Below are 20,487 nucleotides of genomic sequence, written 5' to 3' on the forward strand. Positions count from 1 at the left end.
AATTTTTGAGTACGAGCTAGAGATTGAGGAGTGGAACTCAAATCTGAGTCAATTAAGTGAGTCATATACTTTCAATTATTATAGCAAATCTGATCTAATTTTATTTTTTTTTAAATCAACATATAAAACATAAATAATAAAATTTTATTTAAAAAATTAACTAAAATTCATTTATTAATTTATCATATATATAATTATATTATTTTGTCTCCATAAAGTTCATTAAAAAAATTACAGTAAAATTTTAAAAGTTAATAAACTTTTAGAAGCATAGCATGATTTTTTTTATCTTAATTAATTTTAAATTTTATTTAAAAAAATAATTTGACGATTAAACTTATAAGAAGTTAACATGTACAAATATATAACAGCAGTGACGAAGTCAGAATTTTAATTTAGGGGCCAAATAAAATACATTATTTATTAATAAAGTACTTACTTAGATGTTGATTGAAAGTATTGATTAACTAATGATGATAATATAATTATAAAATAAAATTTATATAAAATTATTATTAAATTTTTTTAAAACTTTTAAAACTCTTAAAACTCTTAAGGTCTATATTCATCAAAATTTAATATAAAAATAAAAAAAAAAAATTTTGAAAAATTACCATTAAATCTTTAAAAATTTTCAAAATTTTAGGGGACACAATGCCCCCCTATATTTTTTTAAATCAATAACTTACCAAACCAGGCTAGCGGAAATATAGCTTTAATTTTCTTTGTTTCGCATGGTCACTTGGCAAAAAGGTTCTAGTGAACCTCTTGTAGGGCCTCTTTTAACTTCAAAATTATTAAACAAGAACATCCAAGAGCAAAAGTTCTTAGATAACTTAGTTGCGTACAACTCATTCTCACAAGAAAATCATTTTCTTTCTTTCTTTTTCTTTTCTTTAACTTTCACATTAATGATAAACCAATTCAAAATTTTGCTCAATTATCAAGTGATCACCAACCAAAATTTGTCTAAGATCACCAACCAAAACTTGTCTAACTCGTAGCTGAGTTTATCAGTTCATTAAATAGACAGTCAATTCAAGTCATTAAGCTAATAATTTAGTGGAAAATTTATGAGTTTAAATTTTGATAATTTTCAAATTTTTTTATAATTTTTAAAGTATAAAAATTAAATAAGCGTTTAAGTTAATTTTTGTTTGTATTAAATTTTGTAATCCAACCAATCAAATCGGTCTAAATTGGAAAACCATTAATTTATCAAGCCTAATTGAAAAAAAAAAAAACTTTCATGTAAATTATTAAATTTAGCCAAATTTTTAATTTTATCAATTTGGTATCAAATCTTTCATATTATAATAAATTTAATAAAAAAATAATTGAAATCATAAAATGACAAAATAATTTAAATTTTTTTATTTATTATATTAATTTATTTAATAATTTTAATATTTTCCACACACGCATAAAGAGAAAGGGAGAGAAATATTTAAAATTACACTTTATTTGATTTAATAAAATAATTTTTTTATTAATTTAAGAATAATTACTAAAATTGATTAAAAATTAAAAGAATTGATAAATGTTGTTAATGTAGGCAAATATTTAAACGATTTTTGTTAATTAAATCATCTGATTTAGCTAATTGTTAAAATTATAACTAATATAAAAGTTTTAGTTTTAAACTAAATTTAAAGTTTCAACTAAAACTAAAAAATTTATAAATTCATTTAGCCATTTATCAATTCAATTTCAAAGTAAACAATTTGTTGATACAAATTGTAATTAGAAAAACCTATCCTTGAGGTATATTTGAATTTAAGTTTTTAATTATTATTTACAGATATAATGACATTATTCATAAATTAGTGTTAAACTAAGGCTTCGTTTATTTTATAGAAAATAATTTATACATAAATATTTTTCATTAAAAATATTTTTTATTTTTTTTATTATTTTGTTATAATATTAAACTAATAGTATGTGTTTATATTATATATCTATAAATATTTTAATATTTTAATAATATTATCACAGCATAAAAATAAAAATATTTTTTTTAAAATTATTTAATTTTTTAATTAAAAAAGTATTTTTTTAATTAATTTTTTAAATACTTCATATATTAAACACTAAAAAATATGATAAATATTTTTAAAAAATATTATAAATGAAACAAATAATTAAAGCCTAATAAAAATTATTATAATTTCTTCAAATTAATTGATTGCTAGTCAATTTATGTTTTATTCCCATTTAAGCACTATTAAATTCCAGAATGTCAAGGAATTCTACATTAACAGCAAATACTTTTGAAGCCATAACGGCATCAAATTCTACCACAGTATCTTCGAAAACAGTAAGTTACAAATACACAGCAAGAGTAGCATACGGAGCAAGCGGGTTTTTTTTTTTTTGTTGTTGCCGACACCTGTCACTGACTCAAAATAATTATATAGTGCGACTAGCAGGTCTCACATATTGTGAAACCTCTCTTTTATAGGTGTTTATACGTTTTTTTTTTTTTTTTTTTAATAATATATGGAACTATCTTTTAAAATAAAGGAATATATTATTTTTTATTTTTGCACATAGAACTTATTTTAATATTTCCCATGTATTTTAAAATTTTTCTTAATTTATAACTTTAATAAATAAATAAATAAGAAAAGTAACTTCATAAAATCTTCATTAACGTGGGTAACAGAAGCTCTAGGGTTTTGGAACAGTGTATCCTTCTCCTCAATCTAAGGTAATTTTTATTTTATTTTATTATGAATATCATTAATTCAATCCCAGCACAACAGAAGCTACACATAGTTAGTGAGAGAGAGACAGAGCAGAATCTTCAAACTGCGACCAATTAACAAGGTCGAGGGACAGCAAGCGATAGCGACTTTGTTGTTGGGGGGTGGGGGGCGGGGGGTGTGGTGTGGTGGTTGTGGGTGGGGTTGGGGGGTTGTGGAGAGGAGGATAGTCGCTGAGAAATTTTCAGGCATGCAATTTGGGAAAGACGGAGAAAATTTTGAGGTCTGTAATTTGGGAAAGAAGGAAATTGGACGCTGGCCTTTATCTTGCATTTTACAAACAGATTAGGAAAGGAAAAGATTTAGTTTAGAAAAGAATAGTAAATGTCGCATCTAATTATCTTCGATCTAAATATTATGTGGAGCGAAAATGAAGAGATTAAAATTTACTTTAATATTATTATTTTTATTAGAAAATTAATTTATTTTATACATTTAAAAATTTAAATATTAAAATTTTGATAAAAATATATATCTAGATTATTAAAATTCATTTAAATTTATAATTTATTTATTTAATAAAGTAAATTTATATCGTATAATAATAAATTGAAATAAAACATCAAAAGAAAAAAGTTACTTGCTGATGCGGGTAATAACAAGTTCCTTGATCATAATGAGAAACATACTATTTTAATGGTGATGCGGGTAATAACAAGTTCCTTGATCATAATGAGAAACATACTATTGTAATGGTATAACCTCAGGATAGAGTTAATTTTGCTCTTAATAATTCCACATCCGTTTAGGAGGTGTTGCTCTTAATAATTCCATATCCGTTTAGGAGGTGTATGTGCAATATACATATTATACAATTACCTATATGAGTGGGTTCACGAAGATAAATTTCGATGCTGCTGTTTCTAAATCCCAGGAGCCGTGGAGCCTTAGCTCTCATGGCAAGAGATAATGAGGGTTTTGATCTCGGTTGGCAAGGGAAAGTTTATAGGAATTGTGCTGATCCCCATGTGTTCAAAGGTCTGGCATGCAGGGAAGCTGTGTCTTTTGCGATATCTAGAAACCTGAGGAAGGTCGTCATTGAAGGGGAATCTCTTTTGGTTATTAATGATCTGAAATCCCCTCAATTGCGGGTATTGTGGCAGATATAAAACTCCTTGCTCAGAACCTAGATGAGGCCGTCTCTTTCGTCCCAAGACAAGCAAACAATGTGGCGCATTCATTGGTGGTTAATTCTTTGCGTAACTCGTCTTTTGCTTTGTAACCCAAATATCTTCCTCGTTGCCTGGTTAGGCTTTTAATGCACTTCTATCTTTAGAAAAAAAAAAAAGGAAAGATGTAGTGAGGCCACTTCAATTAGATTTTAGACGAAGTCTTGAGTGCATCCATGAAAGGCAATCATGTAGATGGCCTAGTTCATACCAAACCATGTTGAACAATAACATATTGAGAAAGTAATATGAATGTTAAATTCTCTAATTCACAAGAAAAGTTTTGATCCATAGAAATCTTTGTATTTCACACAAATTTTAGTGAGTTAAAAATTAATTATTCAAGTTTTGGTTCATAAGTAAAAAAGCACTAAAATTAATATTTTGGATTTAATCCAAATTGAGATATCAACCTTTCGTCATGTGTGGGGTTTATTATAATACAATGAGATATTACAAAAGGTTAATTGTCCCACAATATAGAGAAGAAAAGTTTCATTTAACCCAACACTTTTCTTGGATTAAATGAAGAACAAAGCACACAATCAAACAAGCTAATTGAAAAACCCTTTTAACTAGGTGCACACCACACAATCTTGCGGGAAAAGGTGAAAATTCTCTTGCGCATGTTTCTTTTGGCTCTCCTTTTACTGCTTCATTATTTTAGTTTTTTTAAGCCTTAATATAGTGATTAATTATGGTGAATTCTATGTGGGTCCCATCATAATAAGTAGTCCAAATTTATCTGTTGTTTATATAACAGTTGTATTGAATAATTTCAAATTGATTACCTTGTTTAAAACCATTGTAGCAAAATTCCAACGGCTATAATATGCTTCCCATTTTTTGCTTCTAACATGAGCTATATGCTCCTTAATATTTCTTTTATCACTGTTAAAGCCTATAAAAGAGAGGCTCAAATGGTTATGAAAGGTACAATTGCAGACTTGTTACTCCCCCCTTCTTCTCTTATCTCTTGGATAATCACGCCTTATGTTTTGAATTTGATACTTTCTTTGGGTTACATCTGCATATATTTTCAGCGCCTAACATATAAAAATTCCGTTGAGATTTAGAAAAAGGTCCACTTCATATCATTGATTTTAGTTACAACGATCGCTAAATTATAAATATTCTGAACTATGTAAGCCACAAAAATCTTCCAAGTTTTCTTGGTTTTGTTTTATCCACAATTTCTTCTTCTATTTAGACTAAATTCATTAATCTGTCAGCTTCAGATTGGAGTAGTTGCAAGCATTAAAGACTTATAACCATTATTCACATGGAAACCATGCACCCTTATTTTACTAGCTTTTGTGGCTTTTAGTTGTGGTTAGATGTAATTCCTTTGTTCTTTTCTTTAGCTGATGAATAATCTATTTGCATATATAAAGCAAATAAAACTTTTCTAACAATTGAAAGCATGCATGTTTCTCTTTGGTACTACCACCTATGATTATAAAATTATGTTAAAGTGGTGATTTATTTGTAAAATATAATTATTTAATTTCATCAATTTTTTTTATTAATCAGTTATTTAATTGTTTTAAATTATGATTACGTTATTAACTCCAATTATATATAAATTATAAATTATTTAATATTTATCTCTTAACGCTATAATAAGTATTCATTATTATTAGGTATATTAAAATATATTGACATATTTATTCCATATATATATATATATATATATATATATATATATATATATATATATATATATATAATTTTAATTTTTTTCATTATTTTATGATTTTTAAATTATTAATAATATTTTTTAGTATATTATTAATATTACTAAATAAAAGATAATAGTTGAATATAATATGTTTCTTTAATATATTAGGAGAATATAAAAATTTTTGATATTTTAAAATGATGAAAATGATATTTAACTAATCTCAAATTACTTTATATTTTTAAAAAAATTTAAGAGATAGTAATAAAAATAAAATAGAGTAATATAAATTTAAACATTATTTATATTCATATAATAAAATTATATAATGGGAAAAATTTTAAATGATTCCCTAAAATTAGGGTAATATTTAATTGTAAATTGTCAAATTATAGAATACACTTAGTACATTTAAAAGTAAAAGTTTAAAATTTAATAAAATAACAAGGTAAATAAGTTGTAATTAAAGTTCGAAAGCTAACTCAATCGGTTAATTATGCTCTTTAAGTTTTTTTTTTTTCCTTTTTTCTTTCCAATTAGGAAAAACTTATCTGATTTTTTTTTTTTTCTCATTTCACTTATTTTATATATAATTTTGCCAACATATTGATGTCTTGCGTATATAATGAATTTGTTCTAGATAAAAGTTTCTGTAACGAGTATTGCGCATGGCAATAGGAAATCCTTGGATAGTATCACCACTTAATTTCCTGGTGAGGAGAATAAAATTGGCATTTAACAAGAGCCATAAACTTTTGGTAGAGAATATGATGATTATTAATTAAATCCCACCTGCAATTTCAAGCTCTTTCCATTCTTATATACCATCTTTCTTACCAACTTTACCTCATCACCTCCTCTTTCCATCGACGACAAACAGAAACAGATAGAATTAATGGCTTCTTCTTTTGCCTCTCACTATCATCTCTTCTTTTCCATTCTTGCCTTCTTCATTTCAGGTCTTATTTTCTTGTTTTCTCGCAAAACCAAATCCAAACGCTTAAATCTTCCTCCAGGACCGCCTGGTTGGCCTGTGGTTGGCAATCTTTTCCAGGTCGCTTGCTCTGGAAAGCCATTTTTTCAGTATGTGGAAGACTTACGTCCAAAATATGGTCCAATCTTTACTCTCAAGATGGGAACAAGAACACTCATAATCCTTACTGATGCTAAGTTAGTCCATGAAGCACTCATTGAAAGGGGTCCTCTCTTTGCTACCAGACCTCGCGAAAACCCTACAAGAGCCATCTTTAGCTGCAACAAGTTCACTGTCAACGCCGCCGTTTATGGCCCTGTGTGGCGGTCACTGAGGCGGAATATGGTGCAGAATATGCTTAGTTCAAGCAGGATTAAGGAGTTTCGAAACGTAAGAGAAAGTGCAATGGATAAATTTATCCATCGGCTTAGAACTGAGGCTGAGGCTAACGATGGAGTTGTTTGGGTGCTTAAAAATGCTCGGTATGCAGTGTTCTGTATACTTTTAACTATGTGTTTTGGGCTTGAAATGGATGAAGAAACAATCATCAAGATGGATCAAATAATGAAATCAGTCTTGATAGTTCTTGATCCAAGAATCGATGATTTTCTTCCAATTTTGAGTCCATTTTTCTCCAAGCAAAGGAAAAGGGTATCTCAAGTTAGAAAACAGCAAGTTGATTTCATGGTTCCCTTGATCGAAAAGCGCCGAAAGGCTCTCCAAAACCCAGGATCAGATTCAACAGCAATATCATTCTCATATTTAGATACCCTTTATGACCTAAATATCGAAGGGCGAAAATCATCTCCCACCGATCAAGAACTGGTCACCCTTTGCTCAGAGTTCCTCAACGGTGGAACCGATACCACGGCGACGGCAGTTGAGTGGGGCATCGCACAGCTTATCGACAATCCCAATGTTCAAGCTAAGTTGTACAATGAAATAAAACAAACAGTGGGTGATCGGAAAGTTGATGAAAAAGACGTAGAAAAGATGGGCTATTTACAGGCAATCGTAAAAGAATTGCTACGTAAACACCCACCCACATTTTTTCTACTAACCCATGCAGTAACCGAAGCAACAACTTTGGGAGGGTATGATATTCCAACTGATACAAATGTTGAAATCTTCTCCCCAGCAATAGGGGAGGATCCAAGAATTTGGTCCAATCCAGAAAAATTCGATCCGAACCGGTTCGTTTCCGGCAGGGAGGAAGTCGACATAACCGGAGTGACTGAAGTAAAAATGACACCGTTTGGTGTAGGGAGGAGGATTTGCCCTGGTTTAGGGTTAGCCACTGTGCATTTGCATCTAATGATTGCAAGAATGGTTCAAGAATTTGAATGGAGTGCTTACCCATCAGATAAGAATGTGGATTTTAGTGGGAAGTTGGAGTTCACTGTGGTCATGAAGAATACTCTTAGAGCTAAGATCAAGCCCAGGAGTTAAGGTTTATATAAGTAAAGGTAATTTCAAATGCTCTCTCTATATATATATATCTATAAATAATTTATTGTGTTATTCATACGTTGTTATTTAAGTTTTCTTTTAATTGCTATTCCTACATGTTGTTATTATATATTTAACTATTAAATATTCCTCAAGAATTATGTAACAATAAATATGATTTATTGAGTTTTTTTATGTATGAATTTGAAACTTGCTGATAGAACAGTTTTCTTTCTTGTTCTTTTCTTTAATTATTTTATTTCTCCATTATAATACATTTTAATAGAAATTTCAAATATTTTCTGTAAAGACATTTTCTATTGAAAACTCATACGAGATTCAATTCTCTTAAATTATCAAATTATTTTTATAAATTTAAAATATAAATATATAAGTTTTGCCTATTTTATATATGGATCCTATTATGCATATTATGCCTTGGATTTACCATGAATTGAACCTGAGCAAGAATTTATCTATTCTAACATATAAAGATTATATAGTTTAACATATTCATAATAATTTTTCATCTGTTGCTTATATATATAATTAATCTTTCTGAACCCAAAATAGGTAGCACAAAGTTTTTTTTGTTAATTTATCTTTGGTTTTGAACAGAAAATTTATTACACTCAATTGGGATAAAATTATAATTTTAAAAAAATGCTGCTATAATATGTAATTTGGCCATTTTCGTGTACTCATTTCATCCACTAAGGTAATATATATAAGTTGCAAAATTTTTCCGCTCATTTTTAGCTTAATTATGCAATATTTATATGCTATTAAATGAGAACCGAAAGTTTACAATTATGATTTGGTTTGAGTCATTATCAGTTAGCTTGCAGCTAAAGTGTTTCCAATAAATGCCATTAACCCATTTCAACAATTCAATCAGGGGCAATTTTTCACAATAAAGGCATGGAGAGGTTAACTGGAAAACCAAATTCTCCCATTAAGTAATATTGATGATGAACTCTGTGAATTAGAGTTGGTAAATGGATTAAGATCAGATTTTTTTTTATTTTGAATTTTTTTATACAAGTAAAACTTGAGATAATCAAGTGTACTTAAATTTTAAGTCTTTGTTTTTTTGTTGTGTTGAATTTGAGATCTTATAATTTTATAGATGATATCAATATTACTAAATTAGAACTTATTGGATTATCAAATTAGACTAAATAAACATAATTAAATAATATGTAAATACAAATAATCCAATATTGATGGGATTTAAACCTAAAACCTCTTAATTTCAAAGCATAATATTTTGATTAGTTTTACCATTAAATTAAAACTTCATTAACTTTTGCAAGTGATATAAATTCGAGTTGAATAAACATTTAAATGGATGATGGTCATTTTGACTTGAACACAATCGAATAAAAAATTATCATCTCTATCATTGATGTATACAACTTTAGAAATTATATCATACAATATAATCATTATTTTGATATAGAATGACAAGTAAATTAATAATAGATATATAAATAATTAATTAAATATTAAAATTGTTTAAAAGAAAAAAATTTAGTTAGTAATTACAATTTTATGAGACTTTATATATATATATATAATTAACATGTCATTTCATGTAAATTATCATATATAGTGATAACTAAGAATTTCTCCTTATACTATCTATCACTTATGAAATACGGTTTCAAGGGACTATCAATCATTAATAAACTCAATTGTAAATAAATATACAATAAGACAAACTTATCAAAATTTCCTCTTAAATTAAGATAAATAGTATGGATTAAGTTATTGTCTTAATTGTAATTGAAATAATTATATATGCAGACGTGGAATTAATTTAAGTCAATTAGTTTAACTCCTCTCATCTTCAAGGTGGCTTGAAATGGTCTCCCTTCTTAATTTACTCATAATATCAACTCCACCTTCTGAAATCACAGCCGTTGATAAGGTCGTGAATGATTTGGTTTTCCACATGGTGGAAAGAGATATTTTCTTTGCGATGTAAAAAAGAGAAAGATGATTAATGTGCCCATGACAGGACCACCCAACAATGCCGAGACAGCTAGTTAACTATCAGTCTCCGTATTTAGTTCAGTATCAATTAGTGTAGTGTTGGATTTTTTTTTTTTTTCTAAGGTCATTTGAAAGGAAAAATTCTGCCTATATTTATTCGTAAACTCCTTTATGTGTGGCTACCATCGAAAGCAACCTGTTAGTGCACTTGCTTGCCTAATTTTGTGCAATAATTGGTGTGACAAATGTACAATTAATTAACCTTCATTTATTTTTTAAAAAATAATTTCTTATCAATTACTTTTTCATATTTTCTTGACTTTTAAAATATTTAAAAAAAATTAATAAAAAATATTTTTCTAAAAAGTGAATGCACTTCAACCAAAATGATTTTTTTTTTTTTTTTTTTTAAATAAAGTCTTATATGTATAGAGGACCATCATCGATCCCCCCTACTCTCCACAATCACCGCCAGTCATTTTTGGTGGCCATGGTTTACAATTTTTTTTAAAATTTTTTTCCTAACAATAAAATGGTTAAAAAAAAAAAAAGTTACGCAGTATAAATATTTTGATCGTATTTGATGTTGCCGTGAGTTTTCCTGATCAGTTCTTATGCCAAGTCAGCATGTACTATAATGAAAATGTATCAAGTTAGAGATTAATTTGAGAGCTTATTCAAATAGAATTTCATGGAGTTTCGATAATATAGAAAAACGTACCTAATTTGAGCTTTACTCTTGATTTTTATAAACTGGAGACTAAAGCGCTGTTGAAATTAATAGCAAAAATCTTGGTGTGTTCAACTCTTATCTCAAGATTCTCACCTGTAATCCTACCTTCATGATCGACTTTCTATATCATTGCTTGGTTGGGTGTTGCTTGGTTAAGCTGGGTGAATAGCCAATCCAACTCTTGCTCTGTATTATGCATGTTTTATGTTCGGTCTAGGCCTAGCCAAGCTATGTGATGCTCGTCCTGGCTAGGGCTAGGCCTGGCTAAGCTTTGTGATGCTAGTCTTGGCCATATTGACCTATATGATGCTCGAGCTGCTTATTTGCTAAGACTTCTTGACCAGATTGACCTTCTGACCTATCTTTTGACTTTTAATTGCTATGCTGGCCTTTTGACTACCATGCTATCTTCTATTGACTTTTTTACTTAGTTTTGGGCAGGTTATATCATTAGTCCCCTCAAGCCTTTCAAATCTTTAAGCTCGAGATGTGTGCTCATTTGGCTTTTTGAGACAAAAGTTACTTGTAACACATGGTTTTGATTTAATTATTGTAAGGCATGTGTTATTAGTCATTGAGGGGGGGAGGGGGGGAGGGGGGGGGGGGGGTCGTGTCAAGAGTGTGACACCCCTTACCTGTCTATAGTATAGCCGAGTAAGATATGTCACACAGTGTACCAGAACACCCTATTTTATTTCAATCATTTTTATCATTCCTAATTTATTTTTTTTCAAAGTTATGAAGTATAATTTGTGAAATATAATTCATTTAAGTCATTTATTGAAATTATAATTTATTTGAGGTTTCGTAAATTTTATAGAAAATTCGACAGAGTGCCGGCTAAAAATGGATAAAACAGTTCTTCGAAACCTATGAAAAGCACTTCCAAAATTTTCTATCATTCCCAAACTTCATTTCATCAACAATGTCTCAATATTTTTCAACAATATTTCCATTTCTCATTCATTCATTTCACATAATATTCATATACAAGTCATAAATAAATATTCAATGTTCCATTCATAAACACAATTTTCACTATTTACATTAATATCAAAATACATTACATAAGTCTTAATTATACATGAGAAAATAAAAGTTTGATTACATAATACCAAAATGAAACCTAGTGTCCTACCAATGCACTGAAGACAGTGAGGTGACACGGATACTATGCAGAGCTGCAGATGGTCTCACCCAGTCTGTGGTCTACTGGGCTTTCGGTCGGTCTCTCCAGAACCTACACGTGGCAAAAAGCAACGCGCAAAGCAATAATGCTTAATGGTGCCAATAATAAAATAAAAAGAAATAATAGAAAATAAATATGCAGTGCATGTTCTGATGTCTTATGCAAATAATTTTTCAATCATTATTGATAATTTTATTTATTTTGTATTTCTTATATTCATAATTTCATTAAATTTATCCACTTCCATTTTTAGTTGCCCAAGTAACCTATACTGGATGACTGGACTGGATAAACGGATAAACTGGCACTGGGTATCAAGTACTTCGGGCTGTCACACCATTAGTCACATATGTATCTCCCAGTGTGCAACAGAACAGCTAATGAGCTGTAATAAATATTAGGCATAAGGCCAAGTATCAACACAATGTCAGAATGGCTAAAAGCCATAAAATCACAGAATGACATAATGCCATGTGCAGTACTGCTAACTGAACCCTATTGGCATGCCAACCTATCCAAACCAATCTTGCTAGGTGTACTAGGGCTTGTTACACTTTTAAACTTTACAATTCTTGAAATTTAAGTTTAGGTATTACTATTCATTTCATTAGTCAACTAAAATGTTGACTTTTGCATAGAAAATAGGTACATTGGTTCTAATACTCTCAACATACCACTACAAGAATTTACCAGAACAGAAACCGAATATAGAAACGGATTTGTATCGGTTTGTAATTTGAAACGGCTTTTGAAACAAAAATTAAGCAAAACGGATCAAATATGTAAGAAACGGATTAGAAACGGATTTGAAACCGAATATAGAAACCGATTCTATTCCGTTTCTAATTCCTTATAATTTAGAAATCGATTTCTTTCGGTTTCAACAATTAAGGTATTCTATTTAGGTGTAAATTAGAAACCGATAAAGTTCAGTTTCTAATTCGTTATAATTAGAAACCGATTACATTCGGTTTCAAAAGTTAAAGTGTCTTACTAATTAAATTTAATATCAAATTAAAAACCGATTATATTTGGTTTTTAATTCCTTATAATTAGAAACCGATTTTGTTCGGTTTAAAAAGTTAAGGATTTTACCTATTCAATTTAAGACCAAATTAAAAACCGTTTACGGTTGGTTTCTAATTCCTTATATTTAGAAACCGATTGCTTTCGGTTTCAAAATTTAAGGTATTTTATTTATTAAATTTAAGGTTAAATTAGAAACCGATTGGGCTTGGTTTCTAATTTCTAATAATTAGAAACCGAATGTATTCGGTTTCAAAAGTTACAGTATCTTATTAATTAAATTTAAATTAAATTAGAAACCGATTATATTCGGTTTCTAATTCTTTATAATTAGAAACCGATTTCATTCGGTTTCAAAAGTTAAAGATTTTACCTATTCGATTTAAGGCTAAATTAGAAACTGCTTCCGATCGGTTTCTAATTTCTTATATTTAGAAATTGATTACTTTTGATTTCAAAAATTATGGTATTCTATTTATTAAATTTAAGGCTAAATTAGAAACCGATTAGGTTCGGTTTCTAATTCCTCATAATTAGAAATCGATTCCATTCGGTTTGAAAAGTTAAAGTATCTTACTAATTAAATTTAAGACTAAATTAAAAGCCGATTATATTCGGTTTCGGTTTGTAATTCCTTATAAGTAGAAACCGATTTCATTCAGTTTCAAAAGTTAAAAGTATTTTACTTATTCAATTTAAGATGAAATTAGAAACCACTTCCGATCGGTTTCTAATTCCTAATATTTAGAAACCGATTTCTTTCGGTTTCAAAAATTAAACAATTCTACTTATTATAATTAAGGCCAAATTAGAAACCGATTATAATCAGTTTCTAATTTCTTATATTGTCATGTTTTAATTTATTAATTATTAATTTAATTAATTATTTATTTTTATATTTATAAATATTTTTAATTTAATAATTCTCTATATATCTAACTCAATATTTAATTTAAAATTTATTATATTTTATTATTTTATTATTAATATTGATAAAAATATTTTTTCTAAGAAATTATTAATAATATTAATCAAATTAAATAAAATTCACAATTTCCTTTAAAAATACAAATCTAGCGCCAATTGTTTTAGGCAAAATTAAAACTCCCTCTACAACTGCCCTTAGCACTATTATTCTTTACAGACTATGCCATGGTTATTGGATTCGACGAGCAATGCCGTCACTTGTTGGGGGTTCTTTGTCCTCCGACGAGTGCAATGGGGCGGTGATGCTTTGAAACTGCGGCAGTTTCGCCAGATTGGAGGTTAAAAATCAAGGAACAAGTTTTCAAATCTTTACTCTTTATTGATTTTGCAGCGAAAAAAACTTCTAGCAAATTCAAAGAAAGGCTTTCGAGTTCCATCTGACACACACACTCTCTCTCTTTCTCTCTCTGTCTACTGGCAAAGGAAGTGGCTCTGGGATCGTAACCCACTTATCTTATCCAATTTACTCTACCCATCTCATCTCCTAAAATCATCAGGTTTCTATCATCTGCCATTTTCTTCTACGAAATCCCCTAATTTCAAGGTCTTATATTTTTCATTTTTTTCTTCTGCATTTCATTTTGCTCTGTGCGTGATTTTGATATGTGTTGCTATCGATTGGTTAGGTCCTTCCGAAAATGGGCATTTGCATCTTCCTAGGCTAGCATTTCGCTTCCCTCTCGCTCAATCGCATATGACCTTAAAACAATGTGTTTTAACCACACAAGGAAACTATAAAAATCTCTACAGTCGTTGATTGGTAGGTAGGCAGGCTATAGAATTTGTATAGGAGGTTGAGCTCTTTGTTTCATTCACTCATACTGTTCGAAGAAAATCTCGTGAGGACACAGGAAGGGTTACTTTTTGTTTTACTTTTAGTGGGTATCACCTGGAATTTCTTGGTATGTTGCTTTGATGTGTGTTCTGGGGTTCAATTTGTCTAAACAACTGGGAAGGGATATAGTTGACTTGTGAGATGTGGGAAGTCTAGGATACAATTTCAATCCCTTCTTACTCATTGATATCCCCAGATGAAGCCAACACAAACCATGAAGGTGCAATACTTTCATTGTTATCATAAGTAAGGTAAATGTCCTTGTTATTTAATATAAAGCTGAAATTGTACCTATCTGAAGAACTTTAGAATATAAATCTGAAACATTGGCCATCCTAAAGCCCAATCTCTCAATTATCGCTTGGTTGCTACAGATTGATCTGTGACTTGTTTACAGGATCTATGCCAAAAGCAAATAAACCATTACTTGGCAAAGATGGGCTTAACCATGAACAAGAGAACTTTTTCCTTATTTGATTTGTATCCATATCAAAACATCCTAATTCCATTCCAGGGAAAAATGTATCAGTTGGAAAATCACAACTCTGCCAAACAATTATTTCTTCCTGAATCAGAATTAGATTTTCTAATTCAAGAAGTCTTACACTAGTATTACTTGGTCTAGTTGTGTTACTCCTTTTGCAATTCAGCAAGGTATGCATTAAATCTTATTTGCTATCAGCATCAATTTTTACCTCCTTTTTTTATATAATTCTTAAGTTTTTCTCAGTTGATATGTATTTGTAATTCTGGTGCCTGAAGCTTGATAAAATTTTATATTTGGCTTAATTATTTTGTTCCTGTGAAATGATTTAAATCTTATAGTGGTTTCTTTTTCTTCTTGTTAACATACTAAACATACTTAGTCTTGTTGGTTACTGCTTTTATTTAACTTGGTTGCTTGATTTGGTTGTTGACTCGTGTAGTTTATCCTCAATTTAATCTCAAAGTTCTGAAATTTCTGGATTATGGCATTTATTATTTCTGTATTTGATTGATTGTTGATTCTTTTATGCTTTAGTCCATTGCTACAAAGTAATGATAAGGAAATAAAGCTTTTATATTTGGGTTAAGAATCTATTTGTTAAGTTCTTTTTGCTGTATTTTATATTTTGCCCCACCTGTGTCTCTGTAGAATTTGGTTTTGTACATAATTACTTTGGATGTTTCTTCTCATTGCCAATGGTAATCTCTTCAATGAGATGGGGTGTCGCAGCTAGGAGGAAAACAGTGTTTTGTAGCCATCCATGACTTGCATTATTAAAGTCTAAACCTTCTTGATTCATCTAAGTATTGTATTATTGTTGGACTGATGTTACAATCTGGCAGGTGACAACAACTATGCTTTTATTTGTGTTGTCCGGTCCATTAAAAGCTTTAACATATCTGGTGAGTAGAAAATCAACAGTTTCAACTTCACTAATTATCATTTACTATTCTTGGATCTTAACGTCCAATCTAACTTGTTATGGGATCTTGTGGGTTCACTAATTGCTTCTTATGTGTGATGATTTAGATTTAATATTAAAGGTTGCGGTACGTCCCCTAGAACTTGGCTAAATATTTGCAGCTTTCAATTTGAATTTAGATTGCAGTCATGGTTGTGTTTCACAAAAGTGGGTTTTCATAAGCTTTACATTTTGAAATATTAGAGGTGTGCTTGTGGCCATCACATCACAATAATTCAAAAAAAATGCATAAAATGCTTACATATAATTAAACTTCAGTAAAATACAAAGTAATATGCCAAACTTCAAAGATAATATGCCAAACTATCTATATGTCTGCTTTTCTTTATGAAATTCATAATTTAGTTGTCCTAGGTAGAAGAGCTAACATTTGCTTGCTTATGCATTCTTTTTCAGTTAACGCATGGTATAGTTGGTTTCATGATGGGCTTTATGTGGAGGTAATTAATACGAACCTTGCAAGTTCTTATTGCATGATATTTTCTTCTTTTTGCACATTATTCAGTGACTATGATTTTTATGTTATGAACAGGTAATTATTAGTAATACATCATAAATATCAAATTTTCCTCTTTAGTTCTGATCTATTGTTGATTTTAAATAATTTGTCATAATTTCATCACTTTTAATTGGCTTTGGTTTCACCGACTCATACGTCAATTTGTACTTCTTTGAAATAAGTATCTTTCAAAATCTTACTAGCATCTGAACTAGATAAATGTGCTAGAAGTTTTATTATTGAGTAGAGCCAAGTGATTCACATGAGTTTAATAAGAGGCTTTTTCAGTATGCTACTCTCCATGAGCTTTCAGTTACCCTTTTGAAATGCTTACTGCGCTTCAAATTTTAAATACCTTATCTAGCCAATATACTCAAGTTAGTGCTCAGTTGTTATTCAATTACCATTCAACTTGCATCACTACAACCACAAGTTCCTCTACTAATTCCTTTTTGTTATTATTTTTAACTTTTCAACCTTATCCATGTATTGGAAGTTATATGTTGTTATAGTGAAAAATGCTGATGCACTCAGAATTGAACTCTTACTAATGTAAATGTGTGTGTGTGTGTGTGTGTGTATATATATTCACTTGTATTTTTAATTCCTTTGAACATGTCTTGTTAAGATAGTTTTATTTCAAAAATTTTTACCTGCGACACACGAAAATGGAGAACATGAGCTAGGCTTTAAAGTACAAAAACGGCAATGGTTGGAGTGTTTCAGTTTCGGAACATTTTCAACATGGAAACACTAGGAGATGGCCAGGATTTATATGACAATTTTATTTGTTGAATGATATTTCTCTTTACTTTTATTTATTCTTGATTGTCTTCCTTTATTGTGAATGATTACATTATCCTACGAGCAGTATTAAACTTGTGTATTGGGGCTGCATGAATTCATGAATTGCTTCTTATTTAGTTATAGCTTGTTGTTTCTATTGTTTATAAAGGTTCTCCTAAGAGGTCCAAAGAATGCTCGTGAAACTATGAAAAACATTGGCCCAGCTTTTGGTGTGCCACACAGCCATTCCAAACCACATGTGCGATCAAAGGGAAGGAAGTTTGAGAGAGTTAGAGGGACAAGGAATAGCAAAGGATTTAGAGTTTGAGTTGTTTTTAGTTCCAAAATGTCAATCAATTATTTTATTTTTGATTATTATGTCCCAAATTTCGTTAGACTCTAGGTTCCAATGGAACTTGTTTATGTTATTATTAATTCCTAGCTTGAACTTTTTATGTTATTTTCCCTTGGGCTTATTAATTACTAACTTAAATTGTTTATGTTATTTTGTTCTTATGATCTTTTATTATTTTATTTTTCCATACAATACATTACCGTCATAAATCTTTACTATGTTATCTATATGTAATATTGATTGATATTTAATATTTGATGCCTCTATATCATAAGTATTATGATATTGAGCACTATTATATGCTTCAATATAGAAAATAATGTATTAAAAAAATAAAAAAAAGTTACAGTAATTTGAAACGGATTGCATTTGGTTTTAAAATAGAAAGGATTTTTTTTTTTTCATTTTATTATGTTTAGAAACAGATTTGAAATAGAAAATCCGTTTCTATTTAGAAACCGAATGTATTTCGGTTTTAAAAAGTGTTTTATTTTTTTTATTAATACTACAAGTTAGAAACTGATTAGAAACAGAAATCTGTTTCAGGTCAATAGAAACCGAAAAGTGTTAGTTTTAACTTGAAGCGGATTTAGAAACGGAAATAATTCGGTTTCTAATTTTAAAATGGAAATGTCTGTTTCAAAATGGTTTCAGAATTTAAAACGGATTATGAAATCCGTTTTTAATTTATTTAGAAACCATCAGATTGTAAACTGAATATTTCGGTTTTAAATTGGTTTCTAATTGCAATTAGAAACCGATTTTCATTGATTTGAAACCGATTTTTCTGTTTCAAATTCCCTTTTTTCTTGTAATGTACCATTTTTAAGCTTAGTGTTAATTATTCACAATTTTCAGATTTCAAGCCTTATGTTTACTGTTCCATTGGTCATTTGTACATTAGGAATTTGGCAAAGTTGTCTTCATGAAAGTTGTTCCTTTTTTGAATCACTCCATTTGGAGTTTTGTAACTCAAGTTATAGCCTAAAAACCATAACAGGCCGGATTGGACAGAATCCAAAATTCTGGGCAAAACTGGTTCTGCCAGATTTGGTAACCTAAGTTTGGTTGGCAATATGACTAGGTTATGGTCAGAATTTGGATTTGTGTTCTTCATGAAAGTTGTAGGTCTATGTCTCAGCTTTCTTTTGGTAAAATTTCAGGTTAATTAGACCTTTCTACACTAAGTTATGACCAAATGAATAAAAACTGTTCATTTGGTCATTTTGCCCAGGCAGAATGCAAGTCACCCGGATTAGGGTAATTTTTATGCCAACTTGGTTTGGTTTTCTGGGCAAGATTTCTTCACCAAAGTGGTGCCATTATGTTTCTAGTTTCATGTCTAATTGGCCTTACACCAATTGAACTTCTACAACTCCATTTATAACTGCCCAAACCTACTGGACTCATGCTCAGTCCTACAGGTTAGCCAAGGCAGCTCACCCATACATAAATGCCAAGCCTCAACTCACTTCATTTCCTCATCATACACATTCAAATGGTCACTAATTGACCATTACAAGGTTAATGAACTATTACATGAGCAAACCCTAATGTTGTTCAAGTGTCCACATTTTCAAGGTTCATTCATGCATCTCACTTGCATTTCACTTACTCTTACATGTTCAATCACTCATCTCATGCTATGGGCAGCTCATAAACACTTTACTTTAAGTAAATTCATCAAACCCTAACCATCCCTAGGCTGCCCAAACTGTAGGGATGAATATACATAAATTTTATTTTATTTTTCTTACACTTTTCCACTTATCTCATGCCAATAAACATGAATTAAGTAAAAGAGATAAGAGATTGGACACTAACCTCTTTGAGTAGAATTTTCTAGGTAACAAAACTTCAATCCTTTCTCTTCTTTTTGCTACAAATAGCTTCTCCAAGATGTGAGAGTGATTTTTAGTGAAGTGAGTTTAGGGTTTTGTGGAGAGGAAGCTTAGGAAAATCAAACTTTAAAAGAGAAAATGGAGAGAAAGCTTCTTGGCTATGGTGGACGGGAAATGAGGAAGAAGAGTTTAGTTTTTTTTTTTATTTCAATTTTCTGCCCATTTGACTCATTTTAAGTGGTTTATGGACATGTGTCACAATGTGATTGGGTGAGAGTGCTTAGTGACATAAGCATGAGGTCAAAATTACAATTTTAATTCATTTTCTTTTCTTTTCTTTGCTACTCATTTTCAATTCAATTTTTAATAATATTTATTCACATTTTATGCCATAATAATTATTTACTTAACTGGACAAGTCGGCCAAAAATCACCTCTGAAGGCGAAATGACCAAAATGCCCTCCATTTGGCTTAACAGACTAAAATTGTCTATACTGATTGAAAAATTTTTCTAAGCATTTTCTTGGCATTCTAATGCCATAGGATCCTCAATGACTCTTCTCTGGAGTCCTAAAAATTATTTTATGAATTTTCCCCAGGTCTACGGCTCCTAGTTGCGAGAACCGCAACTTCTTACTAGGTTACCCATCGCTTGGGCACCGGCTCATTTAACTTGGTTGTATTTTATTTCTAAAATTTTTTTCTAAATTTTTCTTATTAATATTTGAGTT

General features: G+C 29.8%; 1 protein-coding gene and 1 long non-coding RNA gene across 2 annotated transcripts; both read left to right on the forward strand.

Annotated features, from left to right (window-relative positions):
• The first annotated feature begins 6,250 nt into the window (after window positions 1-6,250).
• Window positions 6,251-8,273, forward strand: LOC110672330 (cytochrome P450 77A3). Its single transcript, XM_021835073.2, has one exon. It carries the CDS (start codon window positions 6,511-6,513, stop codon window positions 8,035-8,037), a length of 1,527 nt encoding a protein of 508 aa, XP_021690765.2. The 5' UTR covers window positions 6,251-6,510; the 3' UTR covers window positions 8,038-8,273.
• Window positions 8,274-15,082: 6,809 nt separating this feature from the next.
• Window positions 15,083-18,064, forward strand: LOC110655998 (uncharacterized). Its single transcript, XR_002495051.2, has 3 exons — window positions 15,083-16,194; window positions 16,671-16,714; window positions 17,729-18,064. It is a non-coding gene; the product is annotated as an uncharacterized LOC110655998 (long non-coding RNA).
• Window positions 18,065-20,487: the final 2,423 nt, after the last annotated feature.

This window comes from Hevea brasiliensis, chromosome 8 (assembly GCF_030052815.1).
Source record: "Hevea brasiliensis isolate MT/VB/25A 57/8 chromosome 8, ASM3005281v1, whole genome shotgun sequence".
NCBI lineage: Eukaryota > Viridiplantae > Streptophyta > Magnoliopsida > Malpighiales > Euphorbiaceae > Hevea > Hevea brasiliensis.